Source organism: Perca flavescens, chromosome 3 (assembly GCF_004354835.1).
Source record: "Perca flavescens isolate YP-PL-M2 chromosome 3, PFLA_1.0, whole genome shotgun sequence".
Lineage (NCBI taxonomy): Eukaryota > Metazoa > Chordata > Actinopteri > Perciformes > Percidae > Perca > Perca flavescens.
Genome location: NC_041333.1, coordinates 13,348,754 through 13,375,283, shown reverse-complemented (window position 1 = coordinate 13,375,283; position 26,530 = coordinate 13,348,754). Strand labels below are relative to the sequence as shown.

General features: G+C 41.3%; 2 protein-coding genes across 2 annotated transcripts; both read right to left on the bottom strand.

The window, feature by feature from the left end:
* Positions 1–311: 311 nt before the first annotated feature.
* On the bottom strand, positions 312–12,576 carry LOC114552273 (extracellular calcium-sensing receptor-like). The gene is made up of 8 exons (XM_028572940.1): positions 12,464–12,576; positions 11,647–11,941; positions 11,260–11,549; positions 10,758–11,053; positions 9,631–9,836; positions 9,284–9,505; positions 1,309–1,432; positions 312–1,216 (listed from the first exon to the last, which is right to left on the bottom strand). Exons 1-8 carry the CDS (start codon positions 12,568–12,570, stop codon positions 312–314), a joined length of 2,445 nt encoding a protein of 814 aa, XP_028428741.1. The 5' UTR covers positions 12,571–12,576.
* A 2,158-nt stretch (positions 12,577–14,734) lies between these two features.
* LOC114552272 (extracellular calcium-sensing receptor-like) lies at positions 14,735–20,914 on the bottom strand. The gene is made up of 8 exons (XM_028572939.1): positions 20,871–20,914; positions 20,061–20,355; positions 19,671–19,960; positions 19,150–19,445; positions 18,045–18,250; positions 17,706–17,927; positions 17,165–17,288; positions 14,735–15,639 (listed from the first exon to the last, which is right to left on the bottom strand). The coding sequence occupies exons 1-8, from the start codon at positions 20,897–20,899 to the stop codon at positions 14,735–14,737; spliced, it is 2,367 nt and encodes a 788-aa protein (XP_028428740.1). The 5' UTR covers positions 20,900–20,914.
* Between the last annotated feature and the right edge of the window lie 5,616 nt (positions 20,915–26,530).

Sequence of the window (26,530 nt, the reverse complement as noted above, 5' to 3'; positions counted from 1 at the left end):
TTAAACAGAGCCAAGATATCTTCCTAATTTTGTCATCATCATATTAAATAATGTGTATATGGACATTTTATTGAAATATAAATTATTTTATGAAAGAGAAAGAACCACACATTTGTCTTGTGAATTGTTACTTTATTTATTCACTTAATTTTATATTTTCAGCCCATCATCAAAGAATATTTGTAAAATAAGTCAATAAAATTAAAAGGACATTCACACTAAAAAACTAAGATAAAGACTGTGTTGGATGTGCTCAGTATAAGCTCTATACTGTATGTTGCAATCTTAACTATTTCCAAACCTCAGATGTTTTAGGATCGATTTTTGTTCATTAAATATTTCTTGGTGTTTTTCTCTGGCTTAAACAATATAATGAAACACTTTGGAGCAAATATACACAGTATTAGTCCAAAACTGGAGGCCAGAATGGCAAATATCTCCACAGCAACAGTAAATTTCCCAGGAGAGCTGAGATATGCAGGAATAAAGGTGATCCAGACTGCACAGAATATCAGCATGCTGAAGGTGATGAGCTTGGCCTCATTAAAATTATCAGGTAATTTCCGAGCTAGGACAGCTAACACAAAGCAAAAGATAGCCAGTAAGCCTATGTACCCGAGCACAGCCCAGAACCCAACAGCTGAGCCTAATGCACACTCCAGGATGATTCTCTTTTTGTATATGGTTAGGTTTTTCATTGGGAAAGGGGGACTAAGAACTAACCAAATAGTACATATTAAAACTTGAATAAGTGTGAAAGACACTACAGTCATTCTTTGCTGTGGAGGACCAAACCATTTCATGACATTACTACCTGGGAGTGTAGCTTTGAAGGCCATTAACACTACTATTGTTTTTCCAAGAACACAAGACATACAGAGGACAAAGGTGATTCCAAACGCTGTGTGGCGCAGCATGCAGGACCACTCAGAGGGTGCTCCAATGAAAGTTAATGAACATAAGAAACATAGAGTCAGGGAGAAGAGCAGCAGGAAGCTCAGCTCAGAGTTGTTGGCCCTGACAATCGGGGATGTCCTGTGACGATAGAACACAGCCGCTGTTATAATGGCCAGACAGGCACCACCAACTGAGAATGCAGCCAGGGTGATTCCTAGGACCTCGTTGTAGGAAAGAAACTCTACAGGTTTGGGGAGACAAGTGTCTCTCTCTGCATTAGGCCAGAACTCCTTGGGGCAAGGAAAACAATCAGGGGAATCTGAAAAAATGAAACAGAAAGGGCTTTTCCCAGTCATAATGTATATTTGATGTTGTACAGTACATTGGCTATGTATGAGGAAAAGAATATACCTGTAGCATTGCTAATCTCTCCCTCAGGACACAGTAAACAATCATAACAGCAGATGGGTTTTCCTCTCTGCAGCACTTTACGAGTTCCTGGAGAACAGCTGTCAGTGCACACTGACATAGGAACCTGGCACACAAAGAAAAACAATCTCACACATATTCAGGTGCACTCCGAAACTTTTTCAATCCTGTCTTAAAGGGGTGATAGAATGATTATATAGGGTATTTCTCACTATTCCTTAAGGTCTCCTAATCGGGTATGTAACATTCGTTGGGCGGAAAATGTCCCGGTTTATGTTTTATAGGTCCTTATGCATCTCTGTGTTTTGGCCCTATTTGGAACGACAGCTTTTCTTCCAAATACGGTATGCTCATGAATATTTAGATGAGCTGCGTGCTGATTGGTTGAGCGAACCACATACACACAAACACACACACGGAGCTACACACACACACACACTCAGTGACATGCCCAGACATGCCCGGGCGCAGCCGTGGCTGCAGCGCGCCTAAAACAACGGAGACAAAATGCAAAGTTTCGACACGTTCATTACAACTAGTGTTGTTGTAACGTTACCCTTGGAACCTCCACCAAAGAATCACAACTCACCCTGTAGCTTGTCAGCGTGGGGAAATTTAGCGGAGAGTGAATCCCTGCAGGCACGTCCTCTGCGCCTCTGCGTTAGATCCAAACTCCCGCTCCATTGTCCGATATACTCGTTCTAAACACTTTTCTCTGGGCCAGTATTCCATTGTACAGCCTGGAACACTGCATTTACAATGTGGTTCATTTCCAATATCCTTGAAAAACTTGAAAACTGTCTTTCTTCTTTCTAAAGTACACAGTCCCACTCATGTGGGAGATCCTGACAGAGCTCCAGCTCAGCGGGTCTGTGAAGGGGGAGAGGCCGACCGGGAAGGCATCAAACCCGGCCAGCAGCCGCCTGCTGTCATGGCAGATTGTGGAGCTCTTGAAGTCCAACACTGTCTTACCAAATTTGCAATTAGCCCTAAGTTTTCGGAAAACAGCCCATATTTGAGCTCTACATAGTTGATTTCTCGCATAAAAAAGTCTCAGAGGTGTGAATTTAGTGATGTAATATCAGAGATCTGCGTGACCTAGATTCAGAAGACTAAGCTGACCTCAGGTCAGTGGTGTAGCCTATGCAAATGTTGGGGCGTGACAAAGACTAGGAGTTGAGGAGTTGACATCAACTTTTAGCTTTGTTGAGATTCGCCCGTTTTCAGCAGCAGTTTCAAATTGTGAGATTTGCAGAGGAAAGAGGTTATTAGACATTCTCGTCAAATGTGTGCTCACTGTGGCTCATGCAGTGCAATGACTGAGGAGAAGAGGTAGACGTGCTGGCGTGTTCGTTTGGCTTTGCAGGCAGAAATTTCGCACTCCACTACCTACCTATTAACAGTGGCTGGTGTAATGATGTAACAGTGGTTCTACTGCACTGTTCTCCTGTTCTATTTCATAGGCTTTGCCCTCCAAGAGCTGTTGCTATTGGGTTTATCCCTTATGCATGCGCAATAGAGAAGATTTCTTTTGCGCTCTTGTGCCCTTCCTTACGTCCGCAGTCACGGTATATTACAGCTGCTAGACCAGAGATCTGCTCCAACTTTTTCTTGAGCGATAAACTGTATGAAGACTTCGTAGTACAGCGGTGTCCGCCTGTGTACCAGCTGATGGACTGACTACATCCTGCTGTCAGTTCTCTACCCAAGCTGCAAGGTGTGCTTTGGCCCGTAAGCCAGGCTGGCACTACCTGCAGACAACTTGCCACTTCTGCGCCTGCCTACCGATGGAGGAAATGAAGCGGCAGGCTGACTGATGTTGGACCGACAGGATACCAACACTGGCGACACCCAGACATCCCAGAAGGGGATCTCTTCGGCTCTTCCTCCTCCCCGTTGGGAGAACTGTAGCTGCAAACAGAAGTGTATTACGGAGCCCCGCCACTGCGGCTCTCTCTGTCCCTAGAGCGGAAGCCCGTAGCAGCGAATTTCTCCTCCGCATCACGGCCCACAGCTAAGCTTCTTTTTTTTTTTTTTTTGTGGATGCTGAGTAGGCATTCTCCCAACGGAGGAGACTGAGGGCACCAGTGTCCCGCTATGCACCGTTTACCAGGTACAATGGCGACATTGAAAAAGGTTTCCCAGTGGTCCCGCCACTCGGGCAGAGCTCACGAGCACATCCTAGTTCCCCACTCTGGTACAACTACTTGCGGAGGCACCATGGTAGCTGCCATGGCACATGGAGGCAATGTCGCAGCTGGACGGTGCGATCTCCCACCCCCCATTAATAAGCCAATGGCTGTTGCCCTGGTCTCTGAACGGGAGTGCTTGGAGAGGTTAGGGTGTCTCGTTGCGCTGACTGGGCAACAGCTCCACCCTGTGGTTAAATTGGGTATGTTTATCTGTAAACAGAACAGTCAGATTAAGTCACAGACTGACTAGCAGCTTTATTCGTTCAGCGTGTTATGCTGGACAGTGGTGCGCTTTCCAGCGCTGGTGTATGGAGAAAGACTCAGACCCCACGTCGTGTCCTCTGCCTCTCGTGTTACCTACCCTCAGACACTGTTGGATAATGATTTGGCTCCATCTAGTTAAAGCGTATGTTGCAGCCACTTCATCCTGCCACAAAGGCTATGGACAGAGATGGGTTTTTGTGCATCCCTTGGTGAAGTGTTTGTTGAAGGGGGTCAGACGACAGAAACCTGTTGTTCGTCACCTAGCACCAAAATGGGATTTAATCCCAGTGCTCTGGGCTTGGGGGTTCCCATTTTGAGCATCTGGCGCAAATCTCCCTTAGAATGTTTTCCCTGACAACAGCGCTGCTCCTAGCCTTGACGTCGGCTAAGAGGGTGAGTGACTTATGTGCACAGTTGATCTTACCATCCTGCCTTTCTATTATAGAGAGGACCGGAACATGGCTAATTTACAGCCAAATCCATCATTCACGCCAAAAGTCATAACAAACACTTTTCGAGTGCACATGTTATCTCAGTATGTTTAACGCACGGCAAACATTAGATGGACACAGCAGCTGTTCATTCACTACAGAGAACACTCACAAGGCGCTGCTCTTTAGAAACAGCGGCTGTCTCACTGGCTGTGTGAGGCTATCACCCAAGACAAGTGCAGAGGGAGTGTTATCAGCATCCATGGTGGCATTGACTACATCAGCTTCACCCATAACCCAATAGCAACAGCTTTTAGAGGGCAAAGCCTATACGAAATAGAACGATAGTTATGTATTGTAACTCCAGATTCCATGAGTATAGGCATAGCCCTCTAAGATCCAGACCACCTGCTTGATGTTGGGAGCAGATCCCTGGTCTCGCAGCTGTAATATACAGTAACTGCGGATGTAACAGAGGCCCGTGCAGGGCACAAGGGCGTGGAAAAAAAACTTCTCCACACGGAAAAAAACTTCTCCTTCTATTTGAGCGCTATGCCTATACTCATAGAATCTCAAATTACAATACGTAACTATTCTTCTGGAAACCTTCTTTATCAACTACAAACCATTTTACTCGCCCATGAATTAGCTTCATTCATTCTGGCTGGTGTTTACATCCCACCGCAGGACAACGTGCAGTAAGCAACCCCATAGGTGTCGGGGCCTTGTCATTACCCACCCCAGAGTCCCCCCCACTACAGAACCCTTTCTATTCAGGAAAGAAAAGTCAACAGATGGTTTAACCCTTGTGTTGTGCTCTGGTCGAATTTTACCCGTTTTCAAAGTTTTTTATATCAGGCTTTCTATCAACCAAATTGCCTAAAAAATAACATGGATGTATGGATGTATGCTGTATTGAACCCATCCTCTGATCTTAACTATTAGTCAAAATAACACATAATTTCTGCTTTTTTTAAAATGAAAAATTTGTTATAATGTCATATGAATTAGGTTTATTAAACAGGAATATAAAAAGCGTTGAAATAAGTGACAAACGTTTAAAAACAGCGAAAGAAATGACATAAATGTTGGAAACAGCATCAAAAATTCAACTTTGACTCAGAAGGCCAATAAGTTCATGATCGACGGGAAGACAACACAAGGGTTAAAAAACAAACCCTCCTCAAAGTAGCTGGACCTCAAACACCTCACTGGAGACATGTCATACCAGCCTGCTTCAAGTCTTCCACCATCATTCCTGTCCCCAAGAAAACAAAGATCACGTCACCCTGACCTCTTTGTTTGGGAAGTCTTTTGAGCGCCTTGTTGTGGCTCACCTCAAAACCTTCACCGCCAGGATCCTGTTTGTGGACATAGGCTCTGTCAACACCATCCTCCTGGCTTCACTACAGGACAAGCTGACCCAGCTGCATATGCCTGACTCCACTTGCAGGTGGATCACAGACTTCCTGTCTGACAGGAAGCAGTGTGTGAAGTTGGGGAAACACGTCTCTGACTCTCTGACCATCAGCACTGGTTCCCCTCAAGGCTCCTTTCCTATCTGCTCTTCTCCCTGTACACCAACAGCTGCTCCTCCAGTCGCCAGTCCGTCAAGATCCTGAAGTTTGGGGACGACACTACACTTATTGGACTCAATTCTGGTGGAGATGAGTCCGCCTACAGGGCAGAGATTGAAGCTAAAGAAGTTCAAACTGTCAAAGACAATGATGGTGCACTTCTACACTGCCATTATCGAGTCCATCCTCACCTGCTCCATCAGCATCTGGTACGCTGCTGCTACTACAAGGGCAGACTGCAGCGCAACATCCGCTCTGCTGACAAGGTGATTGTCTGCAGTCTGCCGTCTCTCTAGGACCTGTACGCCTCCAGGATGTTAAAGCATGAAGGAAAGATTGTAGCTGATCCCTCACACCCTGGACACCAACTGTTTGGACCCCTCCCCCCTGCGCAGTAAGCCTCACCAACAAGGCCCCCAGTCTGAACTTTTTGCACATCCCTCTATATTGTTGTTAATGATAATGATTGACTTAATGTCAAATAGTTAATTGTATGTATATGCTATTTGTTGGTGTATTTATTGGTTGTTTATTTTTAGGGATCCAAGCCCTAAGGGGTCCTAATGTTGCAAGGTAACTTTTTCGAACTCGTCCTAGGCCGTGCAACCGATCTGCACGAAACCTTGTAGATAGCATGTCCAGATTGACCTGACCAAAAGTTGTAAAAAGAATTTTGCTATGTTAAAGTATGCGCATTTGACGACCAAACAAATTTTCCTAGCTAGCTACCACACACATATCATATCATATCTTGGCCAAATTAAATGTTATCAGCAAAGGACTTGAGATCCTTGTTTGACATCCCACTGCAATGCTCTGTACCAAATTTGGCGAAGTTCGGCCTTTAGGGGGCGCTATAAGCAAAGTTTATTTGTTTCGCCCAATAACTCAATGCATTTAAATGGGAAAATTGCAATTGCAATATCTCTGCCACAGTAAAGGCAATCAACACAAAACTTGTGATGCTCGTTCGGCATGGCACTCTGAGTCTCTGTACCAAATTTGGCGATGATCGCCATTAGCGGGCGCTATAGTCAACATATACCAGTTTGGGCCTTTTAATCCCTTCTGGGGTTGAGCATGTTGTATGCAACGCCAAACGGCACTTCTTAATAATAACTTTATAACTTCATAATTATAAATAGTCGAAGTGTAGGGTCTTTTGGATCTAAAAGCTAACAGTTGCCCCTTTCTGCTGGTGTTTTCTTTGTCTTCCTAGCCCTTACAGAAGGTTTTGCACCCAGCCTAGAAGTCCAGAGTTTTTTGGGTCTTTGTGAAATTAATCCATACTGTTACATCCAAGATTGATACACTGTGTGTAAGAAATGTTAATAGTTTGTCCATTATGAGTTATAATGTTCAATATGTTTATTTTTGCACTGGATGACTCAAAATATATAGAACTGTATATGTGTTGCTCGTTCGGCATGCCGCTCTGAGGATTTGTACCAAATTTGGCAAAGATCGGCCATTATTGGGCGCTATAATCAACATAAGTGTTATGTCCTGTTAATCAATGTTAATGGAATATTTGCAATGGGAATGTATCAAAGACCTTGCAGCTCACACTTCTCATATTTACTGATGTTTACCTCCTACCGTTACGTTTTGGTTTTCGCTTTCGCATGCTCCCCTGGTGTTCTACAATAAAGAAACTTCTTAACCCACCTGGCAAAGTTTCTACAACCTTCACAGTGAACAAATGTAACTTTTTTCTCCCACTTTTTCAATCCAAAATCAACACCATTCATATACGCTGATACCGTGCAATTAAACATTGCAGTTGGTGCTAAGTGGAGAGTCTGTCATAGTGTGATTGGTTATGTTGGTGGCATTGATTCTTAATTTCCCACGAAGCTGATCGCGGTTACGTGTCACTTAAACTTCTCATCTCCAATCCTATCTGTATTTGTGAGTAGGCGCTGTCCTAAGTTGAAAGCCTACTTTACGGCTTTATTATCGAGTTAATAGGTGCGTGTGTTTGTGTCGGCCGCTGTCCATTTTCTAAGGTTTTGAAATGCGAACAACTTTTGACAACTTTTTTTTTTTTTTAAATGACATGCGCCTGTGACCACCCACGGAGGAAAACCTATGACACCATTTACAACAACCTGACCACCTCCCCTGCTCTTTCAACCACCACACCTGCCGGTACCTCCACCCTCTCAGTCACTCTTTCATTTCTCTCTGCTGTCCCCTGTGGTCAGGGGGGTTAAGAAGTTTGTTTATAGTAGAGAATTGTTAAAAGTAGTCTGTATATGCATGGAGATGAACTGTTAACCACTACATTTGCAACGGCAGAGTACCGCAGACATTGTGCATCAAACCTCTCGATATTCACCAAAGTTTGCCCCCCCTACGTAATGCTTCGGGTGCCGCATTGGCGCAGCTTCGCGGGTCATCGGGGGCGACTGGCGCGGCTCCCTGGGGCGTCGGAGGCGACTGGCATCGGAGGCTTTGGCCCCGTCATAACTGCTTGCAGTTCTATTATTGTTTTTTATGTATGCACCATCAACCAAAGCAAATTCCTAGTAAGTGCTACTTACCTGGAAAATAAATTTCTTTCTTTTGTACAAATTCCTTTTTCTTTTGTTACCATCCCTCTGCTACAGCTTAGCAAGAGAATACTTTTTTTGGAATATATAAAGGAAAAAAATCATACTGAAACTACTGTAACTTTGTAATGGATCTCTTCACAATATGGACATGACTAAAAGTTATTTCAATGTAGACATATCATACCCTTTAAAGGGTAACTACCATTTTTTTGAACCTGGAACCTATTTTCTTATGTTTTTGTGTCTAAGTGACTGATGGGAACAACAATCTTTGAAATTTTTCCAGTATTAAGCAAGATCGTTGCAGTCGGCAGAGGTGAAACAAGCTACAATGTAAGTTCATAGGGCAATTTGGCTCAGCTTATGGATACCTTCATAAAAGTGCTCGTTTTGCCACTGACAGGCTCTGATTAATATTTTAAGTGTCTGACAACATGGAAAGGATCCCTTCAGAGATAGACCTTTAACACCTCTTTGAGACCTTTCTGTTTAACCAGAAACAGCTCTGAAGTCACTAGCACTAAACCCACCAGACTCCATTTTAAAAAACAATACTTTTAACTTGTATAGAGCCAAAATATTTTCGCATGTAAATCAGTAAACAAATTTTAACCAAAACTAGAGTTGTGATGGTTGGAAAAGTGGAAGACAACCCAAAATGGCTTTTCATAGTTTTATTTTGTTTCGGTCAACTTTGAATGAAGTGTATTTTACGATGCTAAAATTACTATATATTTACATGGAGTCTGGTGGGTTGCAATGCAGGGATCTTGTTTAATACCTCACTTATTTCAAAGATTGTTGTTCCCATCCATCACTTAGACACAAAAACATTGGAAAATAGGGTCCAGGTTGAAAAAAAAAAAAAAAAAAACGGTAGTTACCCTTTAAGATTACCATATTTTATGTTACATTATTGCTTTTCTGCTCCTTACTTGTGTCCCACCGTCCACCCATGTGAGGTTCCTGTTGATACGAAACTTCTGGCCCACTGGCAGTGATGCATCGTATTGTCCTACTGTCACCAACTTAATACTGCCACTTTCACTTCTTTGCCAGTTAACCAGCTCATATCTGGCCACAGGATCACCGTTGGCATCAAATGACACATCATAACCATTTCGAGAAAAATTTACTTTCTTCAGCTGAGTAAGAACCTGTGACGATGAAATAAAGGAAAACAGTGAGGGAGAGCAATTAAATAATGTTAAATAAAATGAATAACTCATTTCAGAAATTAAAGCAAAAAAGGGCATTGGGTTTTCATTTATGTTCAACTGACCTCTTTTGATTCTATCCTGGTGAATTTGTCACACTGAGTTGTAGAATTTTTTTTCTGGCACACTGCTTTATGAATGGCATGAGCTATTGCATAGACAGCCTTGTATACCATGTTAGTGATCCGGAGCTGAGATGTGTCAGTGTACGGGCTCTGGAGTGTCTTTATGTCTTCAGTTCCATCACACACTCTCTCATCTGTGGCTGCACCTGAAACACACAGAGACAGAGAAAGGTGTTTTTTAGCCATTCAATTATCATTCTTTTTTTCATGTTTTTTGTTCATTTTTGTTGGATTTAACCTGCCAAACAGCAGCATCTGGTTCGGCACTACCAGGTTCAGGGACAGCTTCATCACACAGGCTTTACCTTTATACTTTAACACTTCTTATTACACATACATTTACTACATGCCTGCTGACATAATAGATTAATCTTTTTTTGCAATTTTGTACACTTTGTCCATCACATTTATATTTTACCATTATGTTTTTAACTTTGCAATATTTTATGTATTAGATTTTCATTTTATTACATGATTCTTCTTTTTTTTAAACATATTTAATGAGCATTGTTGGAGGGAGCCTGAGATCTAGATTTTCCTTGCCAATGACTCTCTGTACTTGTTGTGGATATTACAATAAAGAACTTAAAATGTAAACAAATACATGATCAGAAATCACTGTCACTATAATAACAACTTCACACTTACTGTAACTAATACATACGAGTAAGTAAAAATTTAAGAAATGTATTAGCACTTTAGCTTGGAGACCTGGACAATGTCTACTGTGTGCTTGTGTTCAGGACTTCAGTGATGACATTGTGAAATCACTGCAGCACAGTTCATACATAATCTTCACAAAGACAGCAGAGTGCCTACATTTTTCCTGAAAGATCATCATAACAAGTGAGTTTATTCACAGAGATGAGATGCACCTTATGTCCACCTCATGTCTTTGATCAATATCGGTAATTTCCCTTTCAATCTGGGGTTTGGTCTTAAAGCAGCTGCTGAGTCTTTAACACAGGAGATTCCGCTCAGAGAGAATTTAAAAACAACACAACATAACCACAAGAATCAAACTGTGAGTGTCTCTCCTACGTTAAAAATCAGGACAACTTTCTCACTTTTTCCCAGCCTGCAGTTGAATGCATCCTCCCAGAACTCAGTAAGCACTGGAGAGGCAGCCACTTTAGAAGGAGAGAGATCCAGCAAGAAGTCTCTCAGACCTGGGATGACAGATTTCTGAATGCCAAATCCGATGGCTCCAGCACAGAAGCTGAACCTCAGCAATTCGGTGTCTGTTACCCAGGCTTCACTGCCTATCCACTGGCGAGGTGGAGATGGCTCGAGCGCCAGCTCCTCCAGCAGAAGCCTCACCTCTCCAAAGGCTGCAAATGCCACAACAACCATAGCTGTCGACCTGGAGAAACATTTAAGATTTTTTTATTTATATTGAGATAGGTAACAAAAACAGACATAGGATATGGTATACTTAAGTATTTGGTCTGACAAAGCATTTGTATAACAATAGCAGCGACAAAAAAAACATGATTACATTTTACATTTACAGAACATTGTTGCTGTGCTTTTGTTTGCAGGTCAGTGTCAACACAGGGAACATCAAACCTGCGGATAACGTCTGCTACTTTCTGGATCCTGCTACGTGGGTGGGTCCGATAGAAAGATTCAGAGTATTCCACACAGATCCCCTCTCTGTGAGCTGAGTCCAGAAAAGACGCCATACCATTATTGCCATAGTCCGAATCTGACCGGACAGCACCTATCCAAGTCCAGCCAAAGTGTTTTACCAGCTTGGCCAGCGCTTCAGCCTGGAACTGATCACTAGGGATTGTTCTGAAGAAATTTGGGTACTGCTGCTTATCGGACAGACATGCACAAGTGGCAAAGTGGCTCACCTAAAGGGACATAACAGTGTAATTATTTAACAGAACAGGTAAAAAATCTACAACCGTCTCTATTATAGAAGGTTTCCCAGAAATCCAAAATATTTACTTGAGGGATGTTAAAGGGCCCGATGATGCGCGACATGCTGATAGATGGTGAGGACCCAGTCTCACCAACGACAGCCATCACCATACCAGATTGTGAGCAATTGTCACCGGTGTAAAACACCGGGTCCAGGCCATTTGAAAGTTTGAATGCCACATGCACCGCCACGGGCACCGAGGCGCACGAGTCGTAGATCTGATAACCGAGTTTGATTCCCGGCAGCAGCTCCGTGCTGTTGTTTATCTCCTCGATGGCGAAGATCATTGCACGTGAGAAGCGCAGTTCACGGGTTTTAATGCTGAACACAGACACTCATGTCACTGTTTGAATATTAGCTTCCAATTCACAATTTTTATAAAAATATAATACAGGTGAGGTGAAATTCTAAAACACAGGATTAGATATCAGTCCAACATTCACAATAATCTTTATGCACAGAGTCAACTTAATCTAAAGAAGGCCTATTCATTTGTTTGGTAAATCTGTACACATCAGTTGTTAAACAACATATTTTCAGTTAAGACATACAAAAAAAAGAAATCTTTTTTTGAAATCTATATTTTTCTCTACTATTTTCTGAATATAATACCTGCCATTTACACAACACCTGAATTTCCCCTCTGGGGGTCAATAAAGGTGTATCTTATCTTATATTATGTTATATGGCCAAAAACTGATTGTGCACTAAATTCACTTTTTTTGAGGTTTTTATACTACACAAAACCTTTCCAATACAATTGTAAGCACATTATACATATTACAACATTTCTATACACACAGACTAACATTCTCTTATCCCCCACTTCTCCCTCTTACTAACCTCCCTGTGCATCTTAATGGCTCAGGCATGGTGGTGTAGTTATGCTTCACTGTGTGCATGTAGTGGTGTATAGAGAAAACACCCCCAATAACGTAGTCACCATCCATTGAGAACACAGGGAGACGAGTGGTACCCTGGAGCTTACATTTCACAGATAAAGTCTGAGTGCTGACCCCAGCACCAGTCCTATCCTCTATAAGCCCAGCCCTTTGTTTAACACCATCCTCAGAACCATTCAAGGCAAGAGTTGAGTTCAGTTCACACAAACCCAGAGACAGGATCAGGCCAATACAGAGAGCAGAGATCTCCATCCCTCGACTGTCAGCATGTGGTTGTACTGCATGTGTTTTATAGATTGTCAGACAAAAGCTTCCCTCCTTTTACTGTACGTCAGTTTACTGTACATCAGAGAGAGGATGGCCTTCTCCAGGGGCCTTTGATTAACTCATGTTTAAGTCTTTTCTTTGGACTGCATGTACAATATAATCTGCATTCAACCTGCAGTGGGTAAAATGCAACAATAAAAATGCCAGAATTTGAAGTAGAGACCTCTTTCTGCAGCCCTCCTTCTCCCCTCTCTGTTGCACGGGCAATGCATCTGCAGAACAGACAATATGAATGCTCTGTCCTTCTGAAATGACCTGTGATTGACCAAAGTTTCCCCTCTTGGCTAGATTTTGTAAGCCTTAAATCAGAGGCAAGATGTCTTCCTAAATTTGTCCTACCCTTACACCTTTTTTCTTTTTTTTATTTGATATAACAGTTAAGCCTAACACATACAAACATTTAATGGGTTGTGTGGTTTAACCCCATATTAAAGGCGCAATATGTACTGTAATACTGACAGCTAGCGTTTAAAATAGTTACTGCAGTACAAATAAAAATACTGGAGATAGACTTCTCCCCCTCCCCCTCCTCCCCAGACTCGAAGTTCACGGAGGTTGCCAGGCTGAGAACGCAGCATCCATAGTCTCGCTTTGCCAGACCCTCCTCCAAAGCGTGCTGAAGGAGCATCCCCAACAATGTTGCTAGACGCTTGTCTCACATAGCCAGACATTACTTCAAAGCATAGCGGAGTAGCTAATGTTAGATGCTGGCTATATTGACAGTCATAGAAGGCCGTGCTCACACGGAGCTCTGTAACCAACTGACAGACACACTTCCTAGGCTTAGAATTATGGTGGGAACTGCTAAAAATAACACTACCTTGCCGTCCTCTCCACCCGACTGAACACAATTCATTGCCTTAGAATTACGGCAACAATCGCTAAACACACTGCAAACTGACAGTCCTGTCTTCCCAATTTACAGCCCCCCTCTCTTGTCTTAAATAACTCACCATTGTCGGCTTCTGCTGCTGGACAGGCTACATGTTGTAAACAGCCGTGGCCTGCTTGCCTGGTCCTCCGGTAACGTTAACAGTCAGCAATGTTAGCAGGATTAGCAGGGTTAGCAGGTTTAGCATGGTGGCGTTAGCCAGGACCAGTCGGGATCACTTTTCTGGCTGTGTTTCAATTTGTTTTTGTGAGTAACCAACTCAGGTATTCTAGCTATATAATTCAATGTGTGAGTACACAAATGTTGAAATGACATAAAATGCCTGTCCCTTGTAGCCATGATGAGCCTGAAGCTGATGCTTACTTGTTCAGAAGGAAATTAGCCAACTTGGCGTCCTTTTGGCCTCTAAGCTGTTTCCAGATTTCAAATAGCTACATCTACAATATTTACCCGGGATTTTTTAACGTCTCTGGACACGCAACTGTAGCACACTGGATTTGTGTTTTTACAGGTATTTCTGGCAACGCGGCCTGCCTGTCAAACTGGGCAGTTGATAACAACACACAGTTTAAAACACAAACAGAAATGCTGAAATTTCAAAAAGAGAAAATATTGGCATTATCATTGTCAGAAAAGATAGTATTTCAACTTAGCATGTTTCCTTAATATCTGATGACGCATTGGGGTCATTTTTGGATGTATTACAGTAAATATATTACATATTGGAACTTTACATAATGTGTATATGGAAATATTATTGAAATAGAAATTACTTCATAATAGAGAAAGAACCACACATTTATGTTGTGAATTTTGACTTTATTCACTTAATTTTATATTTTAAGCCCATCATGAAAGAATATTTGTGAAATAAGAAGATAACTATTAAAAGGAAATTCACAATAAAACCAAGATGAAGACTGTGTTGGATGTGCACAGCATAAGCTTTATAGTGTATGTTACCATCTTAACTATTTCCAAATCTCAGATATTTCAGGGTTGATTTTTCTTCATTAAATGTTTCTTGGTGTTCTTCTCTGGCTTAAACAATATAATGAAACACTTTGGAGCAAATATACACAGTATTAGTCCAAAACTGGAGGCCAGAATGGCAAATATCTCCACAGCCACAGTAAATTTCCCAGGAGAGCTGAGGTATGCAGGAATGAAGGTGATCCAGACTGCACAGAATATCAGCATGCTGAAGGTGATGAGCTTGGCCTCATTAAAATTATCAGGTAATTTCCGAGCTAGGACAGCTAACACAAAGCAAAAGACAGCCAGTAGGCCTATGTACCCGAGCACAGCCCAGAACCCAATAGCTGAGCCTAATGCACACTCCAGGATGATTCTCTTTTTGTATATAGTTAGGTTTTTTATTGGAAAAGGGGGGCTAAGAACCAACCAAATAGTACATATTAAAACTTGAATAAACGTGAAAGACACTACAGTCATTCTTTGCTGTGGAGGACCAAACCATTTCATCACATTACTACGTGGGAGTGTAGCTTTAAAGGCCATTAACACTACTATTGTTTTTCCAAGAACACAAGACATACAGAGGACGAAGGTGATTCCAAATGTTGTGTGGCGCAGCATGCAGGACCACTCAGAGGGTGCTCCAATGAAAGTTAATGAACATAAGAAACATAGAGTCAGGGAGAAGAGCAGCAGGAAGCTCAGCTCAGAGTTGTTGGCCCTGACAATCGGGGATGTCCTGTGACGATAGAACACAGCTGCTGTTATAATGGCCAGACAGGCACCACCAACTGAGAATGTAGCCAGGATGATTCCTAGGACCTCGTTGTAGGAAAGAAACTCTACAGGCTTGGGGAGACAAGTGTCTCTCTCTGCATTAGGCCAGAACTCCTTGGGGCAAGGAAAACAATCAGGGGAATCTGAAAAAATAAAAGAAAAATGTATTCTAGTGGTTGTAATTAGGGCCCGAGCGCCGACAGCGGCGAAGGCCCTATTGAAACTGAAGGAATTATTCTATTATTATTTTCCCGTCAAATGAATTGGCTTTTTGAGGGGCTTAACATATTCAAAAACTCACAAAATTTGGCGGTCGCATCAAGTCTGGTGAAAATTTACGTATTTTAAGGGTTTCGGGAATAGCCGCACAAAAATGGCTCGCTAGCGCCCCCTAGAAAGTTAAGAAAATTGAGCCCCTGCAGTGCATTTAACGTAGACTCACGAAACTTGGTACACATATGTAACATGTCAAGATGTACAAAAAATGTCATTAGAGCCTTACCCTAAACCCAACAGGAAGTCCGCCATTTTGAATTAAATGTTCGAAATTAGTGCGATTTTGTCCATTTCCACGTCGTACTTTAACGAACTCCTCCTAGAGATTTCATCCGATCAACTTCGGTCTGTGCCATCTTAAGATGTTACAGATGAAAAGTTGTTTAAAGAAAAACTTTTTGTCATAGGGCGTGGCCGTGGCGGGGCGGCCATTTTGTGAGTTTCGCCGCCGAAACAGGAAGTGGGTGTAACTTGAGTGTACGTTGTCCGATTACCTCGAAACTTTTCAGGATTCATAAGAGTCCAACCCTGAGGACAAATCAAGGCCGATATTTACTTAAAGTCATAGCGCCCCCTAGTGGCAACAGGAAGTAGGCCTAAAAGTCAAGGTGCTATACTTTAACGAACTCCTCCTAGAGATTTCATCCGATGGACTTCAAACTTGGCCTGTACCATTCCAACACCTTGGAGATGAAAAGTTATTAAAAGAAAAACTTTTCGTCAGACGGTGTGGGCGTGGCGGCCATTTTGAGTGTTTAGCGATGAACAAAGAAGTTGTTGTAACTTGAGTGTACGTTGTCGTATCTGCCCGAAATTTCTCACAATTGACAAGGGTCCATGCCTGAAGACACCTACAGGCCAAAATTTACTTTTGGTCATAGCGCCCCCACCTGTCCACAGGAAATGCGTCTTATATGACAAACATCATCCAATTTACATGAAACTCAGAATGTGTGGTCTACATGTGATACTGAGCCGCCCCCTATAATATGACCACGCCCACTTACTCAGGCCACGCCCCTTTATAACATTTGAACTGTTTAAGGTAGAGTCTCGTGTGAGGTGTCATTGAACTCAGCAGAGACTTCATTTTTGATTGGTCATGGTTTGACCCGCCCCCTATGCTTAAGCCCCGCCCCTTTTCACAGCTAATGAACCGTATGACGTAGAGTCTTGTGTGAGGTATCGTTGAACTTGGCGGGGAGTTTCTTTTTCATTGGTGACAATTTGCAGTGTCTGAGCGCCACGCAAATGCACGGTCGCAAGGAGCGTAGTCCGCCGGTAACCCCGATGCGCGCCGAGGCGCAAGGGCCCGTCCATAGCTGCTCGCAGCTTTAATGTATATTTGATTTTGCTCAGTATTTTGACTATGTACAGGAGAAAAAACAATACCTGTAGCATTGCTAATGTCTCCCTCAGGACACAGTATACAATCATAACAGCAGATGGGTTTTCCTTTCTGCAGCACTTTACGAGTTCCTGGAGGACAGCTTTCAGTGCACACTGACACAGGAACCTGGCACATAGAGACAAAGAAACTCACATATGTTCAGGTGTGCTTCAAAGCTTTTTCAATCCTGTGCTAAAACAATACTCACATGTCAATATGTATATTGTCATTGTAATTGCTGAGGAACTAAATCCATAGTTTTTGTGTCAAATTCATTCCAAAGTTCAGCTGGAGCCAAAATAAAGTTTTAGCAATTCAGTTAGACAAATCAAGTGGTTGTCTTTCAAAGTTAGTCTTTTTTGTACAAATTCCCTTTTTCTTTTATTACTATCCCTCTACAGCTCAGCAAGGGAATACTTTTTTGTAAAATATGAAGGAAGAATGTCATACTGAAAATATTGTTACTTTGAAATGTACATAGACATATCAGACCCTATAAGATCACCATATTTGATGTAAAATTATTGCTTTTGTGCTCCTTACTTGTGTCCCACCGTCCACCCAGGTGATGTTCCTGTTGACTTTGAACTTCTGTCCCACCGGCAGTGATGCATCGTAGTGCCCTACTGTCACCAACTTAATACTGCCACTCTCACTTTTTTGCCAGTTAATCAGCTCATATCTGGCCACAGGATCACCGTTGGCATCAAACGACACATCATAACCATTTCGGGAAAAATTTACTTTCTTCAGCTGAGAAAGAACCTGTAAAGATAAAATAAAGGAAAGCTGTGAGGGAAAGAAATTAAATATTAAATAAAACAATTATTTCATTTTAGAAATTAAAGCAAAACATGGCATTGGGGTTTATGTTCAACTGACCTCTTTGGACTCTATCCTGGTGAATTTGTCACACTGAGTTGTAGAATTTGTTTCCTGACACACTGCTTTATGAATGGCATGAGCTATTGCATAAACAGCCTTGTATACCATGTTAGTGATCCGGAGCTGAGATGTGTCAGTGTACGGGCTCTGGAGCGTCTTTATGTCTTCAGTTCCATCACATAATCTCTTGTCTTCTGCTGCACCTAAAAACACACAGAGACAGAGAAAGGTGTTTTTTAACCTTAAAATTACCATTCTTTCTTTGTGTTTATTGTTCTTTTTTGTTCCATTTAACCTGTCAAATATGCCTTGTAGAAACTCACATAGCTATACTGTTGCGTATTTAACATTAGATAGATAGATGATAGATACTTTATTTGTTACTCTCTCAGATCTCGGTGCCGACCAACTACTATAGTGATTAATGAATAAATAAAAACATTTCTTTTATAAGCCCTATCCTACTAAAAACAATTTACACCATAAATCACCTCCGCCACAAACTGCTCTACCTGCTGCCGTCTGACAGACGCTAACGCAGCATTCGGTCCTGCACTACCAGGCTCAGGGACAACTTCATCACTCAGGCCATACGATTGCTGAACTCCTGAGCTAATAACAACAATACTGTCACTTTCCCTTTCATACTTTATACTGTCACTTTACCTTTATACTTTACAACCTCTCATTACGCATACATTTACCACATTCCTGCTGACATTACAACAGTTTATTCTTTTTGCAAATAATGTACACTTTGTCTACCACATGTATATTTCATTTCATACTTTAACCTTATATTTTAACTTTGCACTATTTTATGTCTTAGATTCTCATTTTTATTGCATGATTTTCTTTTTATAAATATTCATTGAGGGAGGGAGTCTGATATCTAGAACATTTTTGCCAACGGCTACATCTCTGTAATTGTGCATATTACAATTAAGAACTTAAAAATTACAACTAATAAATGATCAGTAATCACTGTCACTATAATAACAACTTCACACTAATTGTAACTCATACATTCAAGTAAGTACACAACACAACCAAAAAAGTCCAACTGTCTGTCCTATGTTAAAAATCTGATAAACTTTCTCACTTTTTCCCAGCCTGCAGTTGAATGCATCCTCCCAGAACTCAGTAAGCACTGGAGAGGCAGCCACTTTAGAAGGAGAGAGATCCAGCAAGAAGTCTCTCAGACCTGGGATGACAGATCGCTCAATGCCAAATCCGATGGCTCCAGCACAGAAACTGAACCTCAGCAATTCTGGGTCTGTTACCCAGGCTTCACTGCCTATCCACTGGCGAGGTGGAGATGGCTCGAGCGACAGCTCATCCAGCAGAATCCTAATGTCTCCCAAGGCTACAAATGCCACAACAACCATAGCTGTCGACCTGAAGAAACATTTAAGTTTTTTAATTCATATCAAGATAGGATACTTTATTATTTGGTCTAACTGACCATTTTTATAATAACATCAGTACTACATAAAAAGGATGAAAAATATATATATTTCCAATTTGCCACTGAGGTAATAAAAATATCTCCAATCTTATATTTTACAGAACATTTTTGTTGTGCTTTTGTGTAGGTCAGTGTAAGCACAGGGAACATCATACCTGCGGATAATGTCAGCTACTCTCTGGATCCTGCTATGTGGTTGGGTCCGATGGAAAGATTCTGAGTATTCCACACAGATCCCCTCTTTGCGTGCTGCGTCCAGGAAAGACGCCATACCATTATTGCCATAGTCCGAATCTGACCGGACAGCACCTATCCAAGTCCAGCCGAAGTGTTTTACCAGCTCGGCCAGCGCGTCAGCCTGGAACTGATCACTAGGGACAGTTCTGAAGAAATTTGGGTACTGCTGCTTATTGGACAGACATGCACAAGTGGCAAAGTGGCTCACCTAAAACAAACAACAACAACAGTTTTATTATTTCTCAGGACAGGCAACAACAGCACTGGTCTAAATTACAAAAAGTTTCCCAGAAATTCAAAATATTTACTTGAGGAATGTTAAAGGGCCCGATGATGCGCGACATGCTGATAGATGGCATGGAACCAGTCTCACCAACGACAGCCTTCACCATACCAGATTGTGAGCAGTTGTCACCGGTGTAAAACACCGGGTCCAGGCCATTTGAAAGCTGGAATGCCACATGCACCGCCACGGTCACCGAGGCGCACGAGTCGTAGATCTGATAACCGAGTTTGATTCCCGGCAGCAGCTCCGTGCTGTTGTTTATCTCCTCGATGGCAAAGATCATTGCACGTGAGAAGCGCAGTTCACGGGTTTTAATGCTGCACACAGACATTCATGTCACTGTTGGAATTTTACAATTCACAATTTTAACAGAAATGCATGATTTGGGAGAACTGAATTTAAAAAAACAGGATTAGATATCAGTCCAACATTCACAAGAATCTTAATGCACAGTCAGCTAAATCTAAAATATGTATTTGTTTGGTAAATATGTGTTAGTCATTTGTTAAACATATATTTTCATTTAAGAAATATTACAAAACACTATTTTTCATATCTACAATTTTATGAATACAATACCTGCATTTTACACAACACTTGAATGTCCCCTCCAAGGGATCAATAAAGGTTTATCTTATCTTATATTTATTTCATGTCATGTTATCTTATCTTTATATGGCCAAATAGTGATTTGGCACTTAATGAACTTTTTCAAGTTTTTAATAGTACACAAAACCTTTCCAACATCATTGTGCACATCATACAAATCACAAGATTTATTTCCATACAGAGTCTAAAATCGTCTTATCCCCCACTTCTCCCTCTTACTAACCTCCCTGTGCATCGTAGTGGCTCAGGCATGGTGGTGTAGTTATTCTTCACTGTGTAAACATATTGGTGTATGGAGAAAACACCACCAATAACGTAGTCACCATCCGTGGAGAACACAGGGAGACGAGTGGTACCCTGCCGCTTACATTTCACAGATGAAGTCTGAGTGCTGACCCCAGCACCAGTCCTATCCTCTGTAAGCCCAGCCCTTTGTTTAACATCATCCTCAGAACCATTCAATGCAAGAGCTAAGTTCAATTCACACAAAACCAGAGACAGGATCAGACCAATACAGAGTGCAGAGATCTCCATCCCTTGACTGTCAGCATGTGGGCATACTGCATGTGCTTTATAGATTTTCAGACAAAACCTTCCCTCCTTCTACTGTACGTCATCTTACTGTACATCAGAGAGAGGATGACCATATCCAGTGGGCTTTGATTAACTCATGTCTAAGTCTTTTCTTTAGGCTGCATGTACAATATAATCTGCATTGAAGCTGCAGTGGGTAGAATGCAGCCCTCCCTCTCCCCTCTCTGTTGCACGGGCAATGCATCTGCAGAACAGACAATATGAATGCTCTGTCCTTCTGAAATGACCGGTGATTGACCACAGTTTCCCCTCATGGCTAGTTTTTCTAAAGCCTTAAAACAGAGTCAAAATATCTTCCTAAATTTGTCATACCCTTAAACCTTCTTTCCTTTTTTTATTTGAGATAACCGTTAAGCCTAACAAGCCCAACCCACTTGGAGATTTCAACTTCCACATCGACAACATCACAAATCACAAATCTGCCACTGAATTTCTGCAACTACAATCATCATTTCCTCTCTCAGTTCCGGATCAGTCCCCACAACACTCAAGCTTGCATCAGTTACCCCCATCCTCAAGAAACCTGGTCTAAATCTGGACACCATGTCCAACTTCAGAGCAATATCCAAACTCCCCTTCCTATCAAAAATCCTGGAATGTGTTGTTGCTGCCCAAATCAAAACCCACCTCTCCTCCAATAACTTGTTTGAACCATTTCAATCTGGACAACCTGGTCTCACAGAATTCCGTGAAATGAACACGGCCACTTAACTCAAAATCGGTGGCAGTTTCACGGCATTGCCGAAAATTCCGTGATGGGCCCACGGAAGCGATGCCTACTGTATGTAAGTCAATGACAATGCACAGATTCCCTGATCACAGCACAAATCTTTCTGCCAGTCGGGCTGCAGCAGGGAAGCTGTATGTAGCTTTGCTATTATTGTTATTTTTAGCCCTATAACTGCTATTTTAATCAACATTCATTGACGAGATATTATCCTTCGTTTATATGTATTTCTTTTAATGTTATTATTTTGGTTTTATTGCCAGGGAAGCTGGATTGCTTTGTTGTTTATTGATATTTTTAAAACTATAACGCTACATCTATCAACATTTATTTAGATGTTATCATAGTATGCATTTCTTTATTTGAATAATATTATTTTGGTCTTATTACTAGTGAAATATTACAGTAGGCCTATGCTGTAAGACAGAACACCACGATATGGGCCGAGCTGGGCGCATTCATATCAGAGAATCAGACAGCGGGTCTTTAATGACAGTTGCGCTTCAATGTACATATTTAAATACCAATAATGAAAAAATAGTGTTTTATGCTAAGCAGTTTGATTTGCCTTGTCGCAGAAAAATACTAGGCCTATATAAAAAAACTACAGTTGAGTGTTTGGAAATACAGCCAAATGGCTTGTTTGACTTACTTGCATTTGTTTTGACTTGTTCTGTTGTGAAAAACAAAAAATAAACTACTTACAATATTACAATTATTTTTTATTTTATTTTCCATGCATCATTATTTAAAAACGCAGTTTTAATTTTGCAGTTGATGAATGTTAATAGCAAAGACTAAAGGGAAAAAAACATGCATATTTATGTGTGGGACTTAGTTTGATTTAACATCACACTGCATTATTAGTTTAAAAAAATATATTATTAGCATCATTTATCATTCAGACATACAGAACAGATTCCACAATATGTGCCAGGTAATATTGGATGGTGCACAGAACAAAGAAACAGAAGATGAAGAAATAAATAACTTTTTTGAAATATCAATTTATGGTAGGCCTAACATAGTAATTATTATATTCAGAAGATGATCCTCATATCAATCACCGTTGTTACAGCTTGTAGTCATACTAACCTTTACTGAGACTACCTTTTCAAAATTAATAAGGGACTAGATTTAGGAAGCGTTTTCAGGAAATTAAAAGGATGAGCAGATTGTTTCCGAGGTTTTTGTTCACAGAGATGTATATAGCTTTTTATGGGTATGTGTACATATACAACATGTGTTTTGGCATTTTTTTTTCGCAAACTGAGTAGTTGGTCGTGACATGGGTCAGAGGGTATCAGTGGTCATAAATGATGAACCAATCCTTCGGCTTTGCTGCTATAGGCACCTTGGTGTTCATATGGACAACACCTTTGGCTGGAAGGCCTGTGTTCAAAGTGTGTTTTATCATTTAGAGCAGAAACCCACGGTGAACCAAAGGTTTTATGTTATACAAGGCTGTTATACAATATCTAAAAACATTTCATTTAAAGTTTGCTTGTCAGGTGACTGTCATGAAGGGTTGTGGAGAGGAATAGAAACCAGTCTCTCCAGGCAAGCCTAGAGAATATGGTCTGATCTATCTTTATTCTCCATGCCAAGTAGCTCTTATCCTCTGCTGGCACCCCAATGTAAACTAAATATTTCTAAACTATGGGCCTAATTTGGACCTACCTCAATTAAAACTTTAAATAATGTTGCTTCAGGCTGGTTGTGCAATAGCTTCATGATATGATGCATAGGGTTATGTGTAGGTTGTTCTTGTCACTGTTTGTGAAAGATGAGCAATAAATTGTGGCTGTGTGATGTACTTTAGTCTGGCTACATATCACTTTGTTGATGTTATTTTTTTTACTATAAGTATATGTCAGCTGTATGATAAAACAATATGTCAAGTGTTATGTGTAAAGCATTTTAACTCAAGGTAGATATCCCTCTGGGGACAATAATGTATCACCTTCAACGTGGTCTCCATGATATGAAAAAATGAAAACGTCATAGGACTAAAGCAAACACATCGTTGGAAAGGTCTCAACCTCGACAGTAACATATGTCAGTCTGAAGAGGATATATTACTCCTGCTTTAAACCTCTGAACCCTGAATCCTGTAAAAAAAATTTAAGATCAATTTTTTATTTTTTCATTTTAAACATCAGAAAAGACAAATACACTTAAACAGGACCAACTACCCTCTCCCACCCTCCGTGGTCTCGAGGAAAAGAAAGAAAAAAACAAAACAAACAAATAAACAAAAACAGAAATCACACCTTGCCTAGTTGCCCTCCTCTACTTCTTGTGATGCTGAAGTCATTAGGACTGATACCTGTGCTGCTGCACCTTTTCATAGGTCTATAGTAGATTATTTGGCTTCATTCCATTTCAGATTGCCGCCGCCCACCGGCCAACCAAGCAAACAGTACATGAGACAAATACATGAATATTATGTATTTTTATCTTTTCTATCCACCGAGCGGTACTAACTACGTCACTTCCGGAGTCTTCAGTGGATTTTTCTTTTAAATGTTATTACGGTGCATTAACTTACTGGAACAAAACAGAGCAATGTGTAGTTGCTGGTGACAAAACCACTCATTAAATATGTACATTGAAACGCTACTGTCATTAAAGACCCGCTGATCGCTGTCCGATTCTCTGATATGAATGCACACATTACATTGTGGGATATCGGCTTTGCATGCGCCCAGCTTGGATCATATTGTATAGTGTTATGTCTTACAGCATAGGCCTACTGTAATATTTCACCGGTAATAAGACCGAAATAATATAATTAAAGTAAAGAAATGCATACTATGCTAACATCTAAATATATGTTGATAGATGTAGCGTTATAGTTTTAAAAATATCAATAAACAACAAAGCAATCAAGCTTCCCTGGCTGAAATAGACCAAAATAATAACATTAAAAGAAATACGTATAAACCATGGATAATATCTGATAAGATCTGTTGAATAAATGTTGATTAAAACAGTGGTTATTGGGCTAAAAATACCAATAATAGCAAAGCTGTATACAGCTTCTCTGTTGCAATCTGACTTGCAGAAAAAATTGTTCTGTAATCAGGGAATCTGTGCGTAGACCACGGATGATGCCTGTCATTGACTTACATAGGCATCGCTTCCATGGGCCCATCACGGAATTTTTTGGAGATTCCGTGAAACTGCCACAGATTTTGAGTTAAGGGACTGTGTTCATTTCACGGAATTCTGTGAGACCAGGTTGATCTGGATTCCGCTCACAACACAGCACTAAAGCAGCCCTCCTCAAAGTTACCAATGACCTCCTCCTCTCCTCTGACTCTGGCCACCTCACCATTCTTATCATGCTTGACCTCACTGCAGCCTTTGACACCATTAACCACTCCATCCTCCTGTCCCAACTGGAAACCTACTGCAACATCAGTGGCACCGCACTCTCCTGGCTCCGTTCCTATCTCACCAACAGACAACAGTTCATACATATCAACAACTGCACCTCCTCCACTGCTCCTCTGTCACAAGGCATCCCCCCAGGTTCGGTGCTTGATCCTCTCCTTTTCATCCTTTACATCCTGCCACTCGGCAATATCATATGCAAACATGGTCTTCACTTCCACTGCCACGCCAATGATGTCCAGATATACATCTACCAAATCCATCACCACAGCTATATCCTCCACCCTGACCAACTGCCTCACCGATATTCAAACCTGGATGTAATCCAACTTCCTCCAACTCAACTACAATAAATCCGACTTGATGCTCATCGGCCCAAAATCCCTCACAAAGAACACCCACACCCACTTTGGTCTCACTGTTAACAACTCCACCCTGTCTCCATCCCCACACATCTGTAACCTGGGAGTCATCTTCGACAGCAACCTGACTTTTGAAAACCACATCAACCAAATAACCAGAACTGCCTTCTTTCATCTCAAAAACATTGCCCGTCTCTGCCCATCACTCACCTTCTCTGCACTCGAAACTTTGATTCACGCTTTCATCACTTCCAGAATTGACTACTGCAACAGCATCATCTATGGTTCACCTGCAAAAGCCTTAAATAAGCTCCAATACATCCAAAACTCTGCTGCCCGTCTCCTCACCCACACCCGTTCCTGTGATCACATCACTCCTGTCCTTCAGAACCTCCACTGGCTCCCTGTTTCCCAATGCATCCAGTTTAAAGTCCTCCTACTCACCCACAAAGCCCTCTGTAACCAGGCTCCTTCCTAACTCACAGACCTGCTCCACCGCTACAACACCCTAACTATTAAAAGGAAATTCACAAAAAAAACAATATGAAGACTTTGTTGGATGTGCACAGCATAAGCTTTAAAGTGTATGTTACCAACTATTTCCAAACCTCAGATGTTTTAGGATTTATTTTTGTTCATTAAATGTTTCTTGTTGTTCTTCTCTGGCTTAACCAAAATGATGAAACACTTTGGAGCAAATATCTACAGTATTAGTCCAAAAAGAATTGCAAATATCTCCACAGCATGTGGGCATACTACATGTATCTTTTATTGATTTTTAGACAAAAGTTTTCCTCCTTC